General features: G+C 38.8%; 1 protein-coding gene across 1 annotated transcript in view; it reads right to left on the minus strand.

Moving 5' to 3' along the window:
- Positions 1-1781: 1781 nt before the first annotated feature.
- Positions 1782-25208, minus strand: part of ASB4 (ankyrin repeat and SOCS box containing 4) — a 55209-nt gene continuing 31782 nt past the window's right edge. Inside the window, exons 3-5 of the mRNA XM_019662067.1 lie at positions 13810-14300; positions 5403-5516; positions 1782-3993 (exon numbers count right to left, since the gene is read on the minus strand). Of these exons, the coding sequence (XP_019517612.1) occupies positions 3805-3993; positions 5403-5516; positions 13810-14300 (794 nt within the window). The 3' untranslated portion in view covers positions 1782-3804. The remainder of the gene's footprint in view (positions 3994-5402; positions 5517-13809; positions 14301-25208) is intronic.

The following is a 25208-nucleotide window of genomic DNA, read 5'->3' on the forward strand; positions in this document are numbered from 1 at the left end:
CCACTGGTGCAGACCTCTCCCTAAATAATGATGATAACAACAACAAGGACAATATTAATACTGCAACGCTTACTGAATGTCATGCTCTGTTCTATGTGCTTTAACGTATTCACAGTTTAACCCTCTGATGGGGTTCAGGACACACTATCCCATAATATTGCACCTTGGCATACTGTTTCAAGCTGCAGGAGTGTGAGAAAGCAGCAAAAGCAAGAAGGCCAATCTAACACCGCCCCCTTCTCCCCTGTTACAGGTCATAAAACCCTCCTGTGGGAGGTGCCCTCCCCACACCTGGAGGAAAGGAGCGTCCTTATCATCTGAGGCAAAGGGAAACCAAGAAGAATCCTAACAAACAGGCCTCAGGTTCCCCAGCTTACTGTAATGACCTTGTACTCATTAGCCGATCATATTTCTACACGACTGCTCACTCATCATCAAACCTAGCATTAAAATACTCAAGCCTGTTTCTTCGGGGTCTTGGTTTCCTTATGAAGGCACCCATGTCACATAACATTTATATTAAATACATTTGAGAGTTTTTTCATGTTCGTCTGTCTTTGTCAGTTTAAGTTTCAGACCCAGCCAGGGACCATAAGAGGGTTGAGGAAAACCTTTTCTTTCACACACCTTAAAACAATCCTATAAAAGTCCTGAGGCTAGGTATCATTATTATTCCCGTTTTACAAATAAGGAAACTAAGGCATGGAGTAAGGGTGTAATTTTCCCTAGGTAATAGGTTAAATAAGGTTGGGAGTCAGGATATATGAATCCAGATAGATAGCACCAGAGCCAAAACTCGTATCATCTGACTATAAGGCATCTGTGTAGACTCCTAAAAAAAAAAAAAAAAAAGCAACAATGAATTCCTTACAGCTATTAGCTATGGTGTTTGCGTTTCAAAGAAAATGAATAAATAATTAGATTCTTTTTTAAAAACATTGAACATGACAGTTTAAAATTTCACAATCAGATGAGTAACAAAAATATAAGCCTCACCTGTTTCCCCCCCACACACACATTGATATCCAGCTGCAAATGATTTGTTACTTTCCTTATCCCCACAATCAGCTGCTTTTTTTTTTAACTTTATTGGGGAACAGTGTGTTTTTCCAGGACCCATCAGCTCCAAGTCAAGTAGCTGTTTTTGAATCTTAGCTGTGGAGGGCGCAGCTCAGCTCCAAGTCCAGTTGCCGTCTTTCAATCTAGTTGAGGCGGGGGGTGCAGTTCACCATCCCATGCGGGAGTCGAACTGGCAACCTTCTTGTTAAGAGCACGCGTTCTGACCAGCTGAGCCACCCGGCCACCCCTACAATCAGCTTTTGACTGCCGCATTTCTTATTAGAAGCCACTGGGTTTAGGATGGCAGGACAAAGTGGCAGGTGATTAAAAAATAGACCACGAGTGTGTCTAGGCCCTGAGAAGGGGAGAAAACGAGACTGGTTTCATATCAAAGATGCTTCCTCACAGGCGACTTCCAGAAGGGAGGGGATTTTTTTTTTCAGGCCATTAAATGACTATTTACAGGCGGTAACAAAGGGATCGTGAGGGTATCATTTCCTCTGTTGCTATTGCCCGGGACTGTGCGAATGGTGAGAATGAAGGGGAAAAACCCAGGAGGAAGGAGGTGGTGACAGGCAGGAGAGAATGACATGGTACAATATCTTTATTGTTATTAAAACACCTTGTTCCTATCACAGCAGCCTGCATTTTGTGTTGACCCTTTGCTTTCTTTTAGAAATATTATTTATTTCCAGGCACATCTCCTCATTTTTTTTTTCTACCTAAATGTTGAAGAAAGCCATGAGACATGTAGTGTTCTTCGGTCTAACTGCTGAAAAGTCAGTTAGGAAAAAGTCTTCTCGGTAAATAAACAATGCACGAAGGTGAAAGGAAACAGGAGAGCTTTATTTAACTCCTCTAAATAAAGTTCAAAGATGAGGAAAAATAACTTTAAGTCCATGAATAATCCATTCAAAGCAAGTAGTCCTGTATTACACCTTAGATTAACACAAAACGTTACAGCACAAGCAAGCAGACTGAGAAACGATATTTCCCTATGCAAGGAACAGCCTCTCTCTTTGTTCTCAGCATCAGTTTTCCTGCCTAAATCAGTGCATCACAGAATTTTGTACCAGAATATTCCCGAAGGCGGAAGGCAGTGTGCACCTCCGCTCAGCATTCCAGGATGCTCTAACAACTTGATGCAAGCAGACTATTTTTTGAAGGATTGTATTTTATATAAATAGTTCCTACAAATGCAGCACTCTATTCCATAATATAGGTCTCATTTTAATACAAAATATTTGAGTAAAATTGATCCTCTGGAAAGATGATTGTGTCCACCTATGATTTTTCTACATGGCACCAGGAATACGAGAATCTCAGTGTAGAAGCACATTCTAGGTGGAATATTTGACATCCTCTCTACTCAAAATTCAAGCACCTAAAGTTAAATAAGATAGAGAACCACACAAATAAAAGAAACCTGCTCACAAGTGGCAAATAGATTTGTTCATGCTTAATTTCTTCTGCTCTGACATCTAAAAAGCAATACTAAGTGATCAACGAGAACAAAAAAGTGAAGCAAGTTGGCCTCCTAAATCATGAGGTCCAGAGGTTCATCATTCTATTTCTCTCTTTTTCTGCAAACTAATCACAAGCCTGACTAACACACGTACCTTTCCAACATTTCCAAACTTTTGCCATTTTCAAAAAGGCCCTTTTATTTGCTTTCTGTAGCCAGCCATTGTCAGCAAAGCACTCCTTATTTTCTTGCTAAAAATGTTCTGAAATGTCAGTTGGTCTGTTACATAAAAAGACCAAGGTAATCAACTTAAGCCTTTTCCTTCACACTAAACAGGAAATCATACAAAAAGAAAACAATACCTAGATACACGGAGAAACTTCAAGTGGGTACATTTCCGCTCACAGAAGCAGGAGACCCCTCTACTTCACACAATCCCTTCACTCTTTATCTTCATGCTTAAAAGAAAAACCACACTTCATGTTAGAAACATGACTTCGAAAGGCAAGCACTAAGAATGAGTCTGCACCTGTACTCTCGCCCCTGACATTTGACACGGCAGTTCCCTGCTTGCATGTCCGGATCCTCTGCTGAATGGTGAGACCCTGGAAGGCAGGAGCCCTCGCTGTGGGCTCACGTTGCATCTCCAGTCTCTGGCTCAATGAAGAGAGTGTTGAAATGTCCAGTTTTGACTACTAAGTGGACTGGTCTTTGTTTTTTGTTTCTAGGTTGATTCAAAGATTTCTTTGTTTTGACTATGCTCATGAGCTTTCATCACTAAAAATACGTTGACTAGCTCAGTGTGGGAATAGGAGTTTGCAAAACTAGCGACAGTGATTTTTACTAAGTGGGAATGGGGGGAAGACACCAAGATTAAGAGGCCCTGATCACAAAGCCTGCTAGGTAGTGAAAGGTAATGTAAACTTATCACTGATAAGGTTGGCTGTAAAAAACTCTGGGTCCCATTTCAAATGAGATAATATATGAAAATTTTTACAAAAATATATCAGGCACCTAGGAAGAGCACTATACATATTAGTTATTATTGTTAGATCAGTATCTTCTGGATACATGCTTGTCTTTGAGAATACCTTAACTTTACTTCTTGTTTATTTCCCCTCACCATGAAACTCTAGGATTAATGGCACAGTGTTTGTAAAGTGTTTTTGAAATCCCTGAAGTGTTATAATCAACCCAAGTACCTTTTTATTTATGCAAACTGTGTCTACCCAATGAGTCCACTTAAATATCTGGGATTGGGAACTTCTGTCTCCTAAGGCTTAATAAATTATTCCCTCTGGCTCTAAAAGCAAGTACTTTTTCAATGACAATGGGAGGGAAAGCAAAGGAATTACTCTGTGACATCTGTTGTGTAATGTTCTTCGAATGGTGCATCTTGATAAATGCATGAGAGTCCTTGGAGAGTTACTGCATACAGTGAAGAGAGAGTGGTAAAAATCCCAGTATCTCTGCAAAGGAAGGGAAGACAGGTTAAAGTCAGAACCTCCCCACAGTTTACATCCACAGAAATCAACAATGATGACTTTAGGACCGGCTTTATACTTAATGGTAGCTTTCTAGGATCTATGATAGTAAGACAAAATTAAACTTGAAATTGAGATGGGGACCCGAGAGGGTGGTATGCAAGGAGAAAAGAGACAAGAGTGGCTATAGTACTTTATACTATAATCAGAACCCAGGAAATGAGATAAGATACACTTACGTGAACTGTCTGGACCAGTGTAAACTAAAACAGCAATTTTAAATTAATCTAAATATTATTTTAAGCCCTTTATGTGCCTGGTGTGACACACACAAGTACATTTAGGTCAGTTAATTATCATTAACTGATAATGGTAACTTCATTAAGCTAAGGCAGGTTACGTAAACTTTAAAAGGTAAGGTAGCTAATAAGTAGAATAAGATTGCAGCTGTGCCATTGGCCTCCAAACCCAATGAGCTTTGCACCCTGTACCTGACACCCTTCCACGTAATGGAGACAGCCTGTGACTGCTAGAACCAAGAACAGGTGGCTTGGCAGAAGAACTGGTTTACAAAGGCGGCAAAGTCCATGTGTAGAGCGAGGACTCGGTTTTGCCAGTGGCTTTCTGGCTGACCCACCACAGGGTTTTTAATGCAGTTGACCCTTGAACAACATGAGGGTTAGTGGAGTCAAAAAAACATGTATAAATTTTAACTCCCCCGAAACTTAACTATTTACAGACTACTGTTTACAGGAAGTCTTACTGATAACATAAACAGCTGATTATCATATATTTTGTAGTTATATGTATTATATATTGCATCCTTACAATAAAGTAAGAATGGAGAAAAGAAAATGTTATTAAGAAAATCATAAGACAAAATGCATTTATAGTAGTGTACTATATTTATCGATCCATAAGTTTTTGTCATCTGTTTACAAGATGAAAAATATTTGCCTATGAGTAGTCCCATGTAGTTCAAACCCATGTTGTTCAAGGGTCAACGGTTCCCAGTTTCCTGCCTACTAACAGCTTCAAGATACTTAAAAGTAAATGAAATCATCTACATGAAACACTTTACTCTTCTGGCAAAATTTCCACATGAGCAATCCCAAATATTATTGTTGCTTAGGTCATCTATATTGATGGGAAGAAAGTAAAGCTGCCACCTTTATATAATTTAAATGAAGAAATCCCCCAAGACACACTCCCAAGCACTAAGTACTTGATGCATCTATACACTCTCCCACCTGCATTTTATAAACTTTGCCTCGTTGCATTTGAGGAGTTCTTAAAAGTGCTCTCAAAAACATTTTTGTAATTTAGAATTTTCTACAATTCCACTGCAGTCTGGAAATACGACATGGTGAAAACCATGCCGTTATGGTTTTTACCTCCAAGTCGTCATCCGGGATAGCCCTTTTCCACTTTACATTCCACCTGATGTGTTCATAGGCGTTGACTACAACTTCTATGGCTTTGGGACAAGAATGGCAAGCCTGTATCACCTGCAGAGGAAGCACAGGGTTTCATTTGTTCAATGCACATGTACGATTCATTCGTTCCACTCACAGAGACATCAGGGACTTATGGACCTATTAGGCTCCTTGGAATCCTGAAATGCTTTTGAGAAGTCGCACGCCTTTTGAGTATTCAAACACACTGCCGGCCCCCAGGGAGGATTAATAAAATCAGACTAATTTCTATCACCATCAAGGAGCAAGTGAAAAAGAGGTGCTAATGAAGAAGGTGAGAGGCTGATGAAATGCACGCCCTCCCCTGAAACCCCTTCACCTCTCCAGCAGCTTCTGTGTCCATCAGAAGACCTCTGACTTCTTTCTGCCAAGATGGCCCTATCTCTAGAAGTCCTCTGGGTGTGGCCTGTTTTCATTTCTAAGTGGCCTAACTGGCTATCCAACTTGACCCACAACTGGTTCACAGGGAACCTGTACTTTTGTCCCATCATCAGCAAAAGCACTCTTGACTCCCAATTTAGTTACCTTTCTTTCCTTTGCCACCAGACAAGCAGCTCCAGCCACAGACTTTCTTCTTTAGATTTTCTTGTCGTGAGTTACACATCAGTTCCATGTTCCCTTGAAACTTCAGAGAATATATCAAGCTCTCTGCAGCATTCTCTAAAATCCTCTCTCACTAGAAGTGAGATGAAGAGGACGTCCCCTCTCCCGCCCCCAAACCTACCAATAAAAGGAAGGCATGCCTCTGCATTTAACTTTCTGCAAGGAAAATTTCTTCCTAATTTCCAGGTCTTTCTCAACCTCAACTACTGTCATTGGGCAAAAGGTCACAAAACTGGTTTTCCCCACCTCCTTTACCCATCCTTCACAGGTGGTCTAACATTGCATTTTTCAATGTCTTAGTAAGTACCTAATGTCTCGTGGCCTCAGGCGAAACTGAGACAGATGATGATTCCAACACCCATTTAAGTGTGTGCTCACGTGGGCCCTAAAGTCACCTGATCGGAGGTCAACTTGAATGGAGGGCCCATGTCAGAGAGCTAAAGATAAGAACCAGTAAGATGGAGCTATTTGGCAGTACACCTGGAGTGCCAGTCTGAAGGGCTTGGGACTGACTTAACAGGCAATAGAAGGCTCTTACATATCCTTAACAAAAAAGGGTTATAATCGATCAATTAATTCCATTAGGGCACCTTTCTTGAGCACTGTGTTTCGCACTGTGACAGTAATTCTGAAAAGTTTATGACCTAGTTTTTGTTTTTACAACCTCATTGAAGAGAACAGACATAAATATTTCAAAGAGTGCAATGTAAGCCAGTAAATAATCAGGGACTAACTTAAATATCATCAGGTGGCCCCTGAACACCATGAGCAAAAAGGACAAAGGCGAAAACAAGACTATCAGGGCAGAGAGCAGTGAGGAGGCTGAATGGGTGCAACCCAATGGCTTCTCAGCCAGCTTCACTGCTAGTCATGAGAATGAAAAGTAACTGAAGCTGCGAGAAAGAATAAGTGGGGTTTAATGACTAACCAGCTATGGGGAGTAAAGACTGCAACTTTGAAGCCTGAGATCGAGGACAAATAGGGGAGCCACGAATGTAAATGAGGAAATTGAAAGGGTCTACCAATTTAGGGATGAGCAGCTCATGAGCAGGAGGATAGTTCATATGCAATGTCCTAGTGTCAGCTAACAATGTGCATGATATCTGCTCCAACAGGAGGCTAAGATAGAGACAGAAATTTGTGCACTATCAAAGAATGTGCTGGCTAAAGCTATGAGGCTCAATAGGTCTCTAAGTGGGTATAAATAGAAAAGGTAGAGGACCACGGTCCGAGGCATTTGAAGCTACTGATGTGTAGTTACTGAATGAATGTATGGTTGGGAAGAGATGTACAGTAACATCACTATATAGTGTTTCCACCATAAAGACACAATAGATGCAAATAACATCAAGGGCATTGACACACCAAGTAAAATCATTAGGAGGCAATGTGTTTTGAATATTTATTACCTTTGTTTTTAGTATACTTCATTGTACATTTGTATGATTTAATTTTTCATAATGGTTGTGTTTTTTATCAATAAGCTCAAAAAATTCAGCGATCAGCTCTTCTGAGCTACTGTGAGCCAATACCAACATACATCTACTTTCAGTTGTCCTCACGTTTAAGAAGCACAATCATTAAGCCACTGCAGACTAAATGTATATATGGAAGCTCCAAACCAGTGAAGGCATCAGAAGCATCCTGTCCGGTGACTAGGTCCACATGAGCACCCCATAAATACTTGTTTAATGAGAGGATCCATTCACATACATATTCTGCGCACAGTGCACAAAACTGAACTGCTAACCATGGCTTTGTCAGCCGCTAAACAAATAAAGAGTAATCCCATATCATCAACCCATAAGGGGGTAAGAAGGTGGGCTGGAGCCAGAGATCCGTTGCTATGGGACCTCTGAAGAGTCAGCATTTCTGAATCTGCAGAAAGTGTAGCTCAAAGGATTTCTATCTGGGTACATGGCTATCAGGGTGGGCAGGTAATTTTCCAGAACTTTGGTCTTGGAAATGTGAGGCAAAAGGGGCTGTTCTTTCCTCTGTAGCTGGGATATGAGGAGAGCAGATGGGTAGCTCTATGCAAAAGAGACAGACAAAACTCCAGGCTGACTAAATCGCTTTGAACACTAGTTACGTGATAACACCATATAGTGTCAGTAACACCATCATAGTGTCATAGCTGGAGATGAGGAAATTGTAATCCAGAGAGGCACACAGTAAGAGGAAGCAAGGTGTTGGGTTGTCTTCATCTGAGATTAGTGCTCTTTCAAATATAGCCTCAGGGTCTTATTTTAAAGTGTAGGTCATCACTGGTGAAATAAATGGCTTAAGGACACAAATCAACAATGCACACATATTTTAAAACAAGAAACTCTTTACGACAATTATTTCAGGTTGGATCTTATTGAACTCTCAAAAGAATTCCCTTTAGAATGCAAAGGTGTTGCTAACAATATGAAAATAGCATCCATCCAGATCTCCATACGCATCCTTCTCGAAAGACCTGCAGGTCTATCCTTTCTGGAAGGATGAGCCATGGTAAGAAGTATGTTGGAAATCAGTTGACGAAGCCAAAATAAAGATTTAAATTGAAGAGTCACCAGTATGGAGATGATAGCTGAAATTAGTCCAAGGCCTGAATCAAGAATATACTTATGCTGGAATTATAAAAACAAAACGGCATGAAGAAGTCAGGAAGCTCGAAATGAGGTTCTGCACATGCTTTCAGTGTCTACTAGGAAACTGACAACATAGGTCATTTGTCTGTAAGTATTCCTGACCTCCCGCTTCTTACCAACAATGAAGACCCAGAAGAGATGTGGCTAAAAGTTACTCTCCTCTTACAACGTATTACCTACTTCCCAACTAGGCTTTCCAGATTTAACAAATAACAATAACACAGGTTGTCAGGTTAAATGTGAATTTCAGATAGACAACGAACTATTTTTAGTATAAGTGTGTCCCAAATATTGTGTGGAACACATTTACACTAAAAATTACTTATAATTTACCTGAAATTCAGGTTTAACTGAGCATCCTGTATTTTATCTGGCAACCCTATTCCCAGCCCCTATTCAGAAACAGTTCAAACTAAGTTATGGATACAGGAATGTAATTCATTCCCAGTTTAGGAACCTAATTTCACACATTTGGTGCTTTGATTTGCACTTGGCATACTCCCATATAGCACAGGAAGATAACTTCTTACCTTTCGTTAGGGTAAAAAAAAATAAAAATAAAAAAATAAAAAATCAAGTAGTTCTTAACCTGCAGTCTTTGGATGCTGCAAGTCCAAAGCTCCCACTGCTGTAACTAGGCTCTGCTGACACTGATTACTAAGTTTTCTGCTGACAGAAGACAGGTCTCCCAGCAGCTCCTTTGTCCTGACAACCACCCAGCTATCTTCTCTGGCATGTCAGGCTGCTTCCAGAACTAAGGCTGCTGGACACACCTTCTTCTGGCTTCATGAATTATTTCACAAGACAGTAACAACAACAAAGACCCTTAAGAGAAAGCGAGTTCTAAATCATCCCTACATGCTGAGTGCCAGGAACATTGATCATCACATGAGAAAGGACTGGTATGCACCCAGAAAGGAGGAACTTCAGCTTCCTTTTTGCTGGCCTGAGAAAGAGAAGATGCCCAATGAACTTTACCTTCTGTGTGTCTTTGGGGTCTCTATAGTCCCTTCATGGGAGAGCAATTGGACAAAAAAGCTCTTTCTACAGGGGTGGCAACTGGAGAGACCATCAGATACCTTCCCTCTCATCCGACCCCTAAAAGCACAGATTACAAAACAGAATCAAGATAAATCTCCTTGCCACCCTTCCAATACAAATGGCACCTGTAAGCCACTTCAGCAGACAAATTCCAAAGCTACCTCTGCCCTTTTATATTATATTAATATTTGTGTGTGGAAAGGTACTTAATAATCAAAGAAACTTCTTGTACCCTGGACTTCATATACAGCCTTATTCGATGGCAAAAATGATGCTCACCTCCACCAAAACCTCACATACCCTTCATTCTCCTAGAAAAATATCTTTCCTGCCCTATTAGAAAACCCAATCTTGGCTCCCTCAGATGTCACTTCCTTCTGAATTATGCTGAGAGGAAAAAAAAAAATCAAATGTCCTCTTGTACCATGGAAAGCAATTGCAGGCCCCATAATCCTTTTGTTTCCCTTATGTAATTTATACATTGGCTTTCAGTGAAATATACCCTCTACAAATGTGCTTTGTATTTGGAAGACAACATCTTCAGCTCTGACCTTGTTTCTCGTAAATAAGGAAACCGAATTCCCCATCCACAAGAGAACGCATCACTTTATCTTCTGGATAAATGAGTCAGTCATTTACTTGTCATAAAGATGACTTTCTCTTTGGAAAGTCGGGCTATGAAGTAGTTATTCTAAATCACTGTGAAGCATCTGCATAGTAAATTGAATAGTTTTTCTTTAGTTCCCCTTTGGAAGGGGGCCAGTTCTCTTACGCTGTCTGTTGGGTAGCAACAAGATGTTTATAATACCAACCATCCACCAGTGGTCAACTCTATTCTGAATCTCTTTGGCATATGGCCAAACTAGAGGAACTCAGAAGAGCACAACAGAACTGAAAGAGAACATTCTAACGGTAGATGAAGTGTTCCTTGGAACACATAATTGTATGCCTATTTTACAGGCTACTGGAGCGACCAAAGTAAGACTAGGAGGAGACACTCTTACACTGGATCAAGTACATTTGCATAGGAGGAGAAAAGGAAACACTTTGGTTGAGTAGCACAATTGGTCTCAATGACTGATGTGCTTTACTCACATAACACCTTAGACAATCCTGAAAAGTTGATATTTTTACCTTCATCTTCCAGATGAGGAAATTGGGATCTGAGAGATTGAAGAGCTTGTCCAAAAATCATACAGCAAGTAGATGGCCAAGCCAGAACTCATACCCCAGGTTACTAAGCCGTGGGTCCTCACCCTCCTCAGACGACTGCTTTTGTGTATAGGAACTGGGGGACCTTCCTCGTATTTGCAAGACTTCTTACTGGAGAACAGAAACTCTGTTTAAAGGCTCATTCTTTCTAATCTGGCTCTTAAAGGGGAATGAGGAGAGGGTCTTCTAGCTACTTTTGTAGAGATCTGTTCCATCCACAGTCAACCAGCAGTGAGTTTCAGGATAAAACTCAACATTTAGAGTCTAGACAGCCTCACAAATTATCTCTCTTGGTTGGAAAGGTCCTTGTAGGTAAATCAAACCCAGGAGCACTGATTCAGCAGATACGTAATAATAACAATAGTGTAGTCATCATTTATTTAATGCATCTGACTTATGCCATGATGAAGACTCCAAAATTTGTATCTCTAGCCAGGACCTTTCCCTGAACACCAGATTGATATATCAAACGGCCTATTGGACACCACCACCTGGATGACTAGTAGGCATCTTAAGCATAGCAAAACCCCTGATCATCTCTTCAAAATCAGTTCCACCTGCCTTCTTCTTATCTCAGGAAACAGTCTCTTGATTCTATTCCGTCGGTAAAAAACCTTGAAGTTATCCTTGACTGCTCTCTTCTTACAGCCCACAAGTAATGAGTCAGCAAAACTCATGGACTCCCTCTTCAGAGCATGCCTCAAACCTCGCCATTACCACTGTGGGTCTAAGCCACCCTCATTTCGTGTCTAGATTGCAATACCTTTGCCTCTTCTAGCATTAGTCTCCAAAACGCTGTCAAAAGGATCCTTTTAGAATATAAATCAGACTTATATTACCCAACTCAAAATTCTTCAGTGATGTCTTTTCTTATTCAGAGCAAAAAGGAGCAAGGACATAACCACAGCCTACAAGGTTAGATATGGTCTGCAAACCATCTTGATATACACCTCTCTCACTTCTCTTCCTCCTTCCTCCACTCCAGCCATTGTGGCTTCCTGCTCGTCACACATGCTTAGCTCTCTCCTAACTCACGATCCTTGCACCTGCTTTTCCTTAAGAATGTCCCCCCCCACACACAACCCCATTCAGGCATTCACATGACTTGTTTGAAATTTCACGTCCTTATTTTCTTTAATCAACCTTTGTAAAATAGCACATATACAAACACCATTTTCTTTACCTTGCTTTACTTTTCTCCATAGCTCCTAACAGATCAGAGTATATTTAACTGTTTGTTATTTCATTTTTTTTCCTGACTCCCACTAGCAAGTGTATTCCATGAAGGCTGTTTTTGTTATTGTTGGTGTTCACTGCTTTATCTCCAACACCTAGAACAGTGCCTGGCACAGAGTAGGTGCTCAGTAAATATCTGCTAAATAAATGAATGAATGAACTTCACCACTTACTCTCTGTGACTTTAGGAAAATATCTTAATGCTATTATCCTTTAAATGAAGATAATGTCAATGCTTATCTTTATATCATTATAAAAATAAAGTAAAATAACCTGTATAATTATTGTAACATTATCATTTATTATTCTAGTCCTCCTCATCATAATCATGTGGAATTATCTATTCAAATTTTATACATTTCCAGGGCATTATGAGTATTATATATAATTCTAAGGGGGAAGATTACTTAATCTTCCATTAAAACACGGACAACCAAGCGAAGATCCCTTACTGAGTCTGCAGGACGCACTGTCCTCGTCATCTCTATATCTGAACGTTCTCTGGGTTGCCCATCTGGAATTTGCCCTGACTGCGTTCATGCCCCTTAAGTTCTTTAGTGGCACTTTTCTTCCAACTAAGCCTCACACTGCAGGACTTTAGTCCCTGATCTTGTACCAAGGTAAGAGGTAAAACTTAGCTGTAAATTCAGTAAAACTTTTGTCAACTAGCTTTCGGTGGCCCTACATTAGTTAGCTGGTTCATACCTGAAACACCTCTGCTTCATGTTAATTGATTTTTTTTTTGAGTGAGTGGGATTCTAGGTATGGTGTCATTTGATTTAAGTTTAAATGTATTTTGATTTCCAAATTAAATACCATCATTAACCTAATGCAAAACTTTCTCTCTTCCATGTGCTTATTGCACCCTTTTTTCTTCTTTCAGCATATTAAAATTATCCCTTTATGTATTTATCTCTCCTTCTAGATTCTAACATAATTGAGGGTAGGTACCATGTCTTAGTCATATCAGTATTGTTATAAGGATAATGATGTCATTTACCTCATAGGATTGTGACAAGGATTAAGTGAATTAAATTATGAAATGTAAAATGCTTATAACAGTGTGTTTAGTAGAATTCATTATATATAATAAATATAATTATTAGTACTTAATAAATGTTAGCTTTCACTAAACTGGAGAATTGCGTGGCCCTTTTATGTCAGCTAATTCCAAAGCAAGCTCAGTCATCTTTATATCGGACATTCTGCTCAAGAGATGGCGAGTACACGTCCGTCTGACATCATTCACCTCTCCTGCAGACTAACAGTGGCCTTCTGATCTTTCTCAACTCAGACCCTCAGGAAGCCACTACCAGTTCATTGGTGTTCACACAAGACATGGAAAATTATCTGCCACTCTTGTTCTCATTTCCCCACTCTAAGCCCCAGATTCCAAACAAACTTGGACTAGAAGGAGACAGCTAGGGTTATATGTGTAAATGGAAGGTCACATTTAGAGCATCAGAGGCACTTAGCCCAAAGATTCATGCCTCAAAGATGTTCAAGTTACTTGGAGATTTCTGACCAAGTCTCCCTTTGAGTCCTCATTACCCTGCTGACTACGCAGTTCTCCACTTGGCACCCTGGGGACACAGCCTCACCTTATGGAACTGTGGAGGGTATATTCGAGCAGCCCCGTGGTTCAACAGTAGCTGGTAGCAGATCTCAGGCTGCGCGGCAGGTCGCACAGAAGTGACCTTCAGCACGTACTGGATGGCGGCACAGCCATTGATATCCATGAGATTGGCTTCAGCGCCAGCTTCCAGCATCATGTGCATGAGCACGTGGTCGCAGTTCCAGGCTGCCTTGTGGAGCGGGGATTTAAAGTCATCATCCCTGGCGTTGACCTCGGCGTGGTAGTCGAGCAGCATACGGCAGATGAGGTGGTGCTCCCGGCTGTACTCTTGCTCTTTAAAGCGGAGGGCCCAGTAGGTGGCAATAGCCAGGGGGGTCTCCATGTGGGCGTTCACACTGTCCACTACGGCCCCGTGCTCCACATAGAAGGCCACCAGCTCCGACAGGCCGAAGTGGGCAGCTGTGTGCAAGGGTGTCTCCTCATCCTGGTTGTTGGTCTTCATGTTCACATTTGCCCCTAGAAAGGGAGATTGAGGAAGCTAATCATTTAAACTGATTTTGCCATCATACCCAAGGTTGATTAAGCTGGACTTTTGTTGCTGATTCTCTTTTAACCTCTGACCGCCATACAGCATCTCTTTTTTCCAAGTTCCATTTCTGGTCCCCACTGAAGCGAGTCCTTTGAAACAACAGTGCCATCTCCTGGACAATTAGTAAATGAACCCAGAAGGGAGGTGGGGACGTGGTGGGGACTGGAAGGCTGGAGAATTGTTTCCTGAGTTTTAATCTTACTCCCAAGTGGGAAATACAAACTGGTTCCTATAACTAATCGCTTTTATCAATAAAATAGCTAATGTCATTGAAAATAAAGGTTACGTCACAACCTGTGAAGCTCATACAAGTGACTGTAAAAATCATCAGGGTTTTTTTTCTTTAATATTTCACAAAATCATGTATTTCTTTTCCTTCAAAGCAGAAAAACCTGAAAGTTTGGTCCAAGCAAACTTTCGTGGTATGAAAGTTACCGAGCCCTCTGACTGAAAACTGACAATATTAGAGCCACCCAAGTCTGCGAGACAACCCTGGACACAACTGGGGAAAAAACAAAAACCACAAACACTTTGACCACCAAACTAGCTTAAAGGTCATGTTTTTCAATTAAAGGGGTGGAAATTAGTGTAATAGAAATACTCATTGAAAGACAATGATTTAGAGATTGTAATATATTTGATTTACATTGACAATGGGTATTAGAAATAGAAAATTTTATGTTGTCGCAAATGGCACTATTTCATCTTTTCTTATGGCAGAGTAGTAGTCCATTGTGTGTATGTACCACATCTTCTTTATCCAATCATCTATTGAAGGACACTTTGGTCATTTCCATGTCTTGAGATTATTATGCTAAGCGAAATAAATCAGACAGAAAAAGTCGAGAACCATATGAGCTCACTGACATGTGGAATATAAAACTGAAAGCAACACAGGAACAACACAAACAAGTAAAGAAACAAAAGCTCAAATACATAGACAATAGTTTAGTGGTTACCAGAGGGTAAAGGGGGAGGGGTGATAGCAGAACAGGATAAAGGGGTCAAATATATGGTGATGAAAGGAGAACTGACTCTGGGTGGTGAAAACACAATGTGATATATAGATGGTATATTATAGAATTGTACACTTGAAACCTATGTAATTGTACTATCCATTGTCACCCCAATACATTTTCATTAAAAAATTAAAATTTTAAATAAATAAATAAATAAATAAATAAATAAAAGATACAAGAGTTTCCCAAAATAATTTTCTGGCTGTGTGCTGAATGCTTTCTGAAATTATAGGACATAAAATGGAACCAACTATAAAAAAAACAGAAAATTTTAGTGCTTGGAAAGCTCCTTAGAAATTATTTAATTTGACCAATTTATCTGATGGACCAGGAAACTGAAGTGAATTTTATATTTCTTTTTTTTTTTTTTTAAAGATTTTATTGGGGAATTGGGGGAAGGGGAACAGACAAGTTGCTGTTGTTTTTTTGTTCTTCAGTCTAGTTGTGGAGGACGTCGCTTCACTGGCCCAAGCTGGCACCATCTTTGCGCTCTTCCTGGGCGAGGCAGATCAGTCCTGTCTTCTGGACGGCCGCTCACAGCGGCTGCTGGCCGCTCACGCTGGCTGCTGGCTACACACAGTAGCCTGTGGCAACCCACTGCCACAAGGGCTGCAGCCCACACCGTCGCTGGTGACTCACAGCAGCCCAGCTCCCAGGTTGAGCTGTTGTTCAGCATCTTAGCTGTGGAGGGCAGTGTCACTGGCCCTCATATGTGGGATCCAAACCGGGGCCCTCTGGCATCCCAAGCCAGTTCTTAACCAATGCGCCACTCAGCCGGCCCGAATTTTATTTTTCTGATAGGGAATGTTAAGTACTAGAATGGTCAACTAGAGAAGCTGAAATTTTTCTTCTCTGCATAATTTAATGGGGTGAACCAAATGACCCCTGGGGGACCTACTCTATTATCAATTTTACTAGAATTTTTTTTTTTACCCTTATCTACTATCCGCCTCCCCCTTAACCCTCTGGTAATTCTACTAGAAATTCATATAGCTACTTCAAGTATAAATCTGGAAAGATTATTATTATTATTATTATTATTATTATTATTATTATTATTATGCCAGCAATAACTATTTATTAAGTATTTACCATGTGCAACATTCTGAGCTAAAGGCTTTCCATATAGTGCCTCATTGAATCTCGCCATCCTTTGCAGGAAGTACAATTCTTACCCTAATTTTACAGGGGGAAGAAATGTACACTTGGAGAGGCTAATAACTACACCAAGCTAAGAAGCAACAGATCGAAGGCTGGAAAACAGATAGTCTGGCTTCAAAATCTCTTACCACTGTGTTACTCTACCTCCTTGGTTTTCTAGATGAAAAATTTACTATACTTTTCTTTCTTTCGGTATTTGAAAACTTGAAAGCAATATAGAAATCATGTTGCATTTTGTTAATTCAAAAAATCGGGTTACTATGTATTGTTCCTTTATGCCCCTTTTTATGGGCATCCTCTGATCATATGGAACATATTGGAGAAAGGCAACACTGCTACAAGTATGCTCAGTATCCTATACCAAATCATCCCCCGGTAAGGTTTCCAAGAGCACATTGCTCTGTAAACTCTGAAACTGTCAGTACCCTCCCTAACTTGCAGAAAGCAGAATTATACCCAAAGATCATCATTCACAGAGCCATCTGTGTTCATCAGTATTCTGCCCTGGAGAAGTTCTGGGTCAGGTCTCCTTTCAGGTCAGCCCTTGTTTTCTCTGGAGTGAAATGCAATGAATAAGAATGTCTTCCCAGAAGCCGCGTGCAGGGTCACTTCAAACACTGGAGAATTTCCAGTAAGGAAGGGAATCAAAGGGCCTGGATGAAAATTTTACAGGCCAACTTAGAACAAACCACATTCTTTATTTTTTAATGTACTTGGACACTGACGATTGACCCTTGACCTCTTGGTACAATAGACACGCCACACAGCTTCCCTTTCTGAATAGGAGATCCCTGTTTTTATAGTACTCGAAATGTGTCTCTCGGGGCCTTTCTATTTCCAGGGAATATAAAAAGTGGTATGATTTGACTACTTTTTTATTTTAGATTTTGTGATTTATTCAAGTAATTAAAGACAATAACATAAATACTTGGGAAATTTAAAAAAGTACATTTGTAATGCAGAAGCACAATGTATTAGTTTCCTAGAGCAGTTGTAACAAAATACCACAAACTTCGGTGGCTTAAAAACAACAAAAATTTAGTCGCAGTCCTGGAGGCTGGAAGTGTCAGCTGGGTTGGCTCCTGGTGTTCCTTAGCCTGTAGATGTGTCACTCCGCGATCTGCCTCCACCTTCACATGGCGCTCTCCTGAGTCTCTGTGTCTTCACTGTCTTATTATGTGTCTTTGTATAGGATATGAGTTTTATATTGCAATAGGGGCCCATCCTGTTCCCACTCATCTTAACTAATTACATCAGCAACAAACCTATTTTCAAACAAGGTCACATTCTGAGGTACTGGGGATTATTAGAACTTCAACATATCTTCTTTTTCAGGAGTGAGGAGAGGATACAATTCAACCCCTAACATATAACATGCATTACATGATATATAAAAAACATATGTGCAGTTTTAAAAATAATCACAAAGCCCTCGCCCATGTAATCATATCCCAGGGCAAGAGGTCAAACACTCCCAGACCCAGAGAAGACTTTCATTTTCCTCTGTATCTTTCTCCCTCACCTTTCCTCCGTCCTGCCTCTTATCCTGACTATTATGATAATCATGTCCTTGCATTTCTTTATAATTTTACCACCTTTGTATATATCTTTAAACAGGATAGTTTAGTTTCATTTATTTTTGAGCTTTATATAAATGGAATAATAAATACATTCTTTCATGACTTGCTTCTTTCACGCAACATTATGTTTGTGAAAATAATCTATGGGGGGAATGCTTAGGTCTCGTTTGTTCATTTTGTTGTGTTGTACCTCACAAGACAAGTAAGCCACAATTTTCCATCCTACCGGTGACGGGCATTTCCCGTTTCAGGCTATTCTATGCACTGCCGCCATGAGCATTCTTGTACATGCTTGCAACCGGTGCTCACGTGAAGGAGTTTGGGTTCTATACCTATGAGTGGAATGGCTAGGCAATTGGGTTTACACATTTTTTAACTTCCTTAGATGGTGTCAAACAAGTGTTGTACCAGTTTTCCCTTCCCTAAACCGTGCTTGAGGGTTCTTGTGCCACATTCTCCTCAACATTTGGTATTTTCAGTCTATTTAATTTTAATCAATCTGCTAGGTGTGTAATGACATCTCATTGTGTTTGAATGTTTGCTTTCCCAATTAACAATTAGGTTAGCCATGTATTAATATTTTTATTAACCAACATTGCCTTCTGTTTACTACTATAAGCATTTCTATGCTGTTATATCATTTTATTTTTTTAATTAAATTTATTGGAGTGGAAATGGTTATTAGAATTATATAGGTTTCAAGTGTACATTTCTATAATACATCATCTATATGTCACATTGTGTGATCACCACCCAGAGTCAGTTCTTCTTCCATCACCATATATTTAATCCTTTTTTCCCTTTTCTACCACCCTCCTGCCCCCCTTTACCCTCTGGTAACCACTAAACTGCTGTCTGTCTATGAGTTTTTGGTTTTTTTGTTTGTCTTTTCCCTGTGTTGCTTTCAGTTTTATATCCCACATACGAGTGAAGTCATATGGTTCTTGACTTTTTTTGTTTGACTTATTTTACTTAGCATAATAATCTCAAGGTCCATCCATGTTATTACAATTACGTAATCATTTTAAATATCATTTAAAAATAACTACATATTATTCCATAGAGTGAGTTTACCTTACTGCTGGACATGAAGGTTTTGTTCCAAAGTTTGACCTTATAACTAATGTTATAATTAATAAATTTGTATGTAAATGTTAGGATTAATTCCTTGGCATAAATTCTCCTAAAATAGAGTCATTACACTGAAACATCTAAGCTATTGTAAAGACCTTTATGAATAACTGCCAAAAGTTATATTTATATATTTCTCATTAATGTGGAAGAGTGCTATTTCACTCACTAAATGTGTTGTTATACATTAAAATAAATCTTTTTTGCTAGTTTTGAAGTAAAAAATGGTCTTCTTTAAAAAAAATTTGAATTTATTTGATTATTAGAGTTTGAACACTTTCTCTGTAATTATTAACTAGTGGTATTTCTTTTTTGGTTAGTTGTCCAAAATTTTGTCCTTTTATCCATTGAAGACTTTCTGCTTTGTCTACAATTATATGAGCCTTTTACTAAATTAAGATGTAAGCCTATGATATGCTATTATAATTGCTATAAATTTTTAAACCAGTTTATTTTGACTTTTTAAAAATACAATGATATTAATTTTAGATAATCAAATTCAAAACAAATGAGTTTTTAAAAAAATATTAGAATGACCTACTCCTTTCAGAGATTGCATAACTATCCAGAAAAATTATAATTTTATTTTATTATAGATTTGAAAAATGTTTAACATTTGATTCATCTGGAACTAATTTTGGTATAGACATCAATTTAGGAAGAATTGATGTTCTTACAATATAGAATCTTTCCAGGCAGAAACATGGTCTCTTTCTCTAAAAGGTTTTCTTCATATTTTTATAAACTATACTCCCCAAAAATTTGCAACAATTTTAATTCTACAAGAATAGGGTAAATTATTTCTGAGGTAAAGTGCCTTTTAATGAGAGAAGGCCTTTCATGAAATTTTTAGTTTATGCAAGGTGGTCTCCAACAGTAGTCTGGCACGGTAGCAAATGAGACAGATAAAAATTTTAATTTGCACTGCTTGATAAAGACCAAGGACTTTTCAGATTTCATCTGTGTGTAAAGGAGACAGAGATTTGCATGCACTGAGAATGGGACGAAGATGAGAGATAGGATAAGATTTTGAACAGAAAGAATGGGAGCTTGCCATAAGAAATGTCTCCTGGCCAGCCAGGCCTGGCCCAAAGGCAAAGATAATCCTGAAGCCAGGATTACTGAGGGACACAGTGCCAGTCAATATTAAATTTTTTCTGTTCTCCCATACTGTGCGATAGTATCCTTTAATTTTCCCCCAAACAGATAGAATCAATTTCATGAATCTTAGTTATGAAGCCTCACAGTTCCTTATTTTTTTCCAAATAAAATGAAACTGCTTCCAAATGCTGTTAGGTTGATGGCACACGGGTCATCGCTGTGGCTCCATCTGCTGGGCTTTTCCACTCCCTACAGGCTACGAGTTGGCCCTCAAAGGCATCCACATTTCCCCCCAGTTCTGTCACCTCAAAGCTACATGACAGTGAGAGCAGCGAGAGGTCTCTGTCACTGCAGAAACTGTCACCTCTCCGTCTGCCGAGAGTCATGAAGTCCACACCCCCACTGCATATCCCTGAACCAGCTCTGGCCATCCTCCCTGTCCAAATGCACTTGTATTCTTGAAGATCCTGAATGTCAGCGGTGACATCAGTGGGGAGATGGAGGCTGAGGCCAGACCATGGCTATTCAACACTTTCAGACATGCCTTTCCTATTCTGCAGTAAAATCCATAGATAATATCATCGACCTTCACACATAATCTTTTAAAACTAAATATAACGCCTACCTAACATGTATAGGCAAAATGAAAGTAATTTCTAATAATTATCACTGCATAGTTATGATTGCTAATATCATGCAAGTAAATTACATTGAGGTGCTGTAAAATTCAATATGTTAATCACTACCCTAGATAACATAATGAAATCGTGATTTGCTCTGTAAAATCCCATGTGTAGAATCCTAACAGGTACATATTTGAACTGGCAGAGGTGTTTTGCATTATAATTCCAATACCACAAACATTATTGCCACAATGAATGTTACTCCACAGAGGAAAAATCTTAGTAAAGTTCTGAGTAGATCTTGCCTTATATTATACAGTAGTTGCATTCCTGGAAATGCCTGTATTTATTTACCATTCAAAAGTATTTTGTGTTTATATGTAAAATGGAGATAGGTTAGAAATCTGTTGTTACTACCTCTATCTATTATTACATTAATATCAAATCTGATTTTTTGCAAGTTATGAAATAATTTAAAAACACAGAAAACTCCAGAAAATATTGTAACAAACATGTATATACTACTACCCATATTTGACAGATATTAATTTTTGTCACATTTGCTTTAGTTTTTTCCAACATAGAATTTTACAGTAAAAGCCCAGCCCAGTTTTCCTTTCTTCCCTCCCTTTCTTTCCCCACAGAGATGATTACTATTCTAAAGTTTATTTTTTTAATTGTCTTGTAAACTTTTGTTCTTTTATTACTTGTGTGTTTACCCATAAACAACATATGTACTATTATTTTGTATTCTTAAAAACACTAGAAGTGGTATCTCACTTTTGCAACATGTTTAGATCAGTGACCATTATGATTTTAAATAGAGAGCTGATTTTTTTTTATCATTTTAACTATTGAATAGAATTACATTGTATAATTAAACTATGGTTTAGCCATTCCTTTACTAAAGACAGTTGTTTTAGCTTTTTCATAACAACAACTAGCTTTCAAATTGTGCAGGAGTTTCTTGCGAGACAGAAATAGAATTACTGAGTAGTATGAACATTTTTAATTATATAAATCATATTCATCAGTGGTTATATCAACTTATATATTCATCAGTACAGTTTAAAGGTTCAGCATCATTTCTAACGTGTGATACTGTCAAACAGTTAATGTTCGCCAATGAGATGGTATGAAAGGATATTTTGATTTAGTTTGCATTCCCCTGGTTACCAGTGAAGTTGAGTGTCTTCTGTTTACAGGCAACAGGATTGCCACTTATATGAATTGACTATTCATAGCCTCCGCCCGTATTTCATTGGGTTGTTTGTGTTTTTCTTATTTATTTTTCAGGGTATCAATAAGATCATTATGGATAAGATGATAAACATTTTATTGAAGGCAAAGAACTTAAATTTAAATAAATGACAAGTTCTATGAAAGGAGATAGAGTAGATCTGTAGCTACATTTAAAATTTCACCAGCTGCCTGAAAAGTTCTACCCCAGTTAGAGAAAGCTGGGGTCCTGCAGTGTGAGCTGACCCACAGGCTCACGGTAGGCAGCATGGCTGAACAGTGGGCAGCGTGTGTCCCGGGAGGACAGCACTTAATGGAAAATCAGGACCTCATCCCATTGTTTCTCCTACTTATCATTTGCCCTCCACTTCCCTAAATGTATTAATTTAATCTAGGGCTGTTAATCTTGGTGTGTTTATTTCCAAAAATAACAAAAGGGATCCTTCTAAAACAATTTTGTCTACTGCATTTGATTTTGTATTCACTACAGTTCTTTTCATTTGTTTCTATGTGCTAATTGGGTTTCAGTGCTTTAAACATCTGCCACCTCCAGAAGGTGGCCGAGCTAGATCCTAGAAGAAGGAACTTCCCTGCTCTCCTTGTCTCTCCCTCTTTCCCAGGTATCAGCTCGACAGGAGTTGGAAACCACCATCAGTAAGGTGGGCGAGAAGCAGCAGGCGTGCTGAGTGCAGAAAGAAACTACGCACCCTTCCACAGCTGTACGCTTCCAGCCTGCAGCAGACTTGAGCAAGGGGAGAGGATAGGATGCTCAACTTTAAACCAAACTTGAATTATTCACCCTGGATATCCACCTTCTGAACCAAGACCGACCTGTGAGACTCACAGTGACTATATATCTTTTCTTACCTAAGAGTTACCAGAGAAGACATGGACCCACCTAAGTTTTCCTCCCACAGTAGAAGAGAAACTAGATCCTCTGAATAATTGAAAGAGACACTAGAAAACAAAAATAAAATTGTTTTGTGAATATATTTCATGTATTTTGCATGATCCAGTTAATAGTCATATGTCCAGTAAATTTTTTCAGTCAGGGCAACTTTTGCAAAATTTTCTAAGAACACAAATATCTGAGACTATTTTTCTATTGTCATCTGTATTGAAAGTAATATTTAAAAAGTGTAGAATTCTTGGGTGATTTTCTCCACAGTATTCCATGAGTTTGTTCTACTCTTTTCTAATACTAAACATTATGAAGAAAGGAAACCTATCACATTTTTTGTTCCTTCACAAGTAATCTACATTTTATTTATTCTCTTGTTTGTATACTTTTACTATTTTTATTGTTGAAATTTGATATTTTATTAAAGCCATAGCTAGGCTTATATATTTTTTCATTTATTTTGCCAGAAACCAAACCTACCCATTTCATCTCCACATGAATATTTTTTAGACAAAAAAATTTTTTCTTTTACCCTGTTTTAAAATATTGGTCATATTCAAAAAAGAAACATTTCTTTATGTATTAAAAACTATAAAACCTCTTTTTTTTTGAAATGTGCATCACCCACAAATTGTCTAGTTATGGTCATTGATGAGAAATCTCTCACAATTTTTAAACCTCATTTCTCAAATGCATATGTGAAAATATAGTCAATTACTTGTGTCTTTCTAGCACCACCTTAAAAAATTACACTTTTCTTAGAACAGCACTAAGACAGGGTGAAAAGTATTTAGTCTCCTTGGTTATAGTGGCCCCTAATATGTGTGAGAAAAAAACATGGATTATTTTCATGGGTTATAATAGAACTTGATAAGGAAATTGGTTCACTTTATTAACTTCAGGTAGAAGTTTAGAACCCTCATTAGCTGCTTGTTTTGTCAGAGATGTCTTCATCCTCATCAACTTGAACTTCACCTGCCTTAGTTCAAAAACATGCTTCTATAGGCTTTTGTACAGGTAAAAGACAGCACATTTGTTCAGTGTTCCTTTGTGAAAATATTAATAATGTCTGCTATTTTTGAAGCACTCACTAGGAGTTCTACATATATTGTCTCGGTTGTTATTAACAGTAAGCATTCTTCAGAAACATCTATTATTTAAAGATTAGATTTTCTTTCATATTCAGAGCTTTTCATTTTCTGCGTGTTCTGGGATTGTTTCTCAAGTCTGCTTCTGTGTCGAGGATGCAATTTTGCGCAGTGTCAAGTTTTGTATTAACTGTCACCAAGGCATATTTTCAGTTGGCTGCTTTGTTCTAGTTTCAATTTTACCCTTTCAATCTCCAATCTATGGCAAATATATTTTCTTGTATCTTTTGTAGCCTTGTCTTAAATGAAATCTCATTTCCTCCAAGGCCTCGCTTCTCTAATTCTCACATTCTCCTAGGTATGGAGTTCAGAACTACTTTCTTCTAGATCAGCAATGGTGTTCCTGAACCATTACTTTTTTACCTTTGGGTACAATCCCTCATCCATTAAAGCTTGTGTCGCCCACTGAGGTTACTCTGTGCCCTTTCGTATTTACTGTCTCACCAACTCCCACTCATTCTCCCATTTTCACCAGAGACATACGAGGAATCTGGCTCAGTCTTTCTTTGATCTCTGTCCTGACATCTTCAATACCGCTGCAGATGACCCACCCGGCTCATTCACACTCACAATTCCAAATTTTGTGGGGCAAATTAAATTACCATTACCAAATATCTTGATCCTTCTTGCAGTGGCTTTCCCGTTGAAGGTTTACACATCTCCACCTTGTTGAATTCAGTATGAATTACTGGTTCTAGTTGCCCAGTTGCATCTATGCCCTTCCCCTAGCTAGGTTACTCAACTCTTCCTTGACTACCAATACATTCTAAATTTTCCTTAGGCTAGGATTTAACCAGTAGAGGCTAAATCATGCTGTTGTAACAACACTCAAATCTTAGTGGCTTAATGAAATAAAAGTTTATTTTTCACCCTCACGCAGTCCACTGCAGTTCCAGAGCCAATGTCTTCATTTGATCTCTCAGGAATCCAAG

The sequence above is a fragment of the Hipposideros armiger genome, unplaced genomic scaffold (genome assembly GCF_001890085.2).
Source record: "Hipposideros armiger isolate ML-2016 unplaced genomic scaffold, ASM189008v1 scaffold_365, whole genome shotgun sequence".
Classification (NCBI taxonomy): domain Eukaryota; kingdom Metazoa; phylum Chordata; class Mammalia; order Chiroptera; family Hipposideridae; genus Hipposideros; species Hipposideros armiger.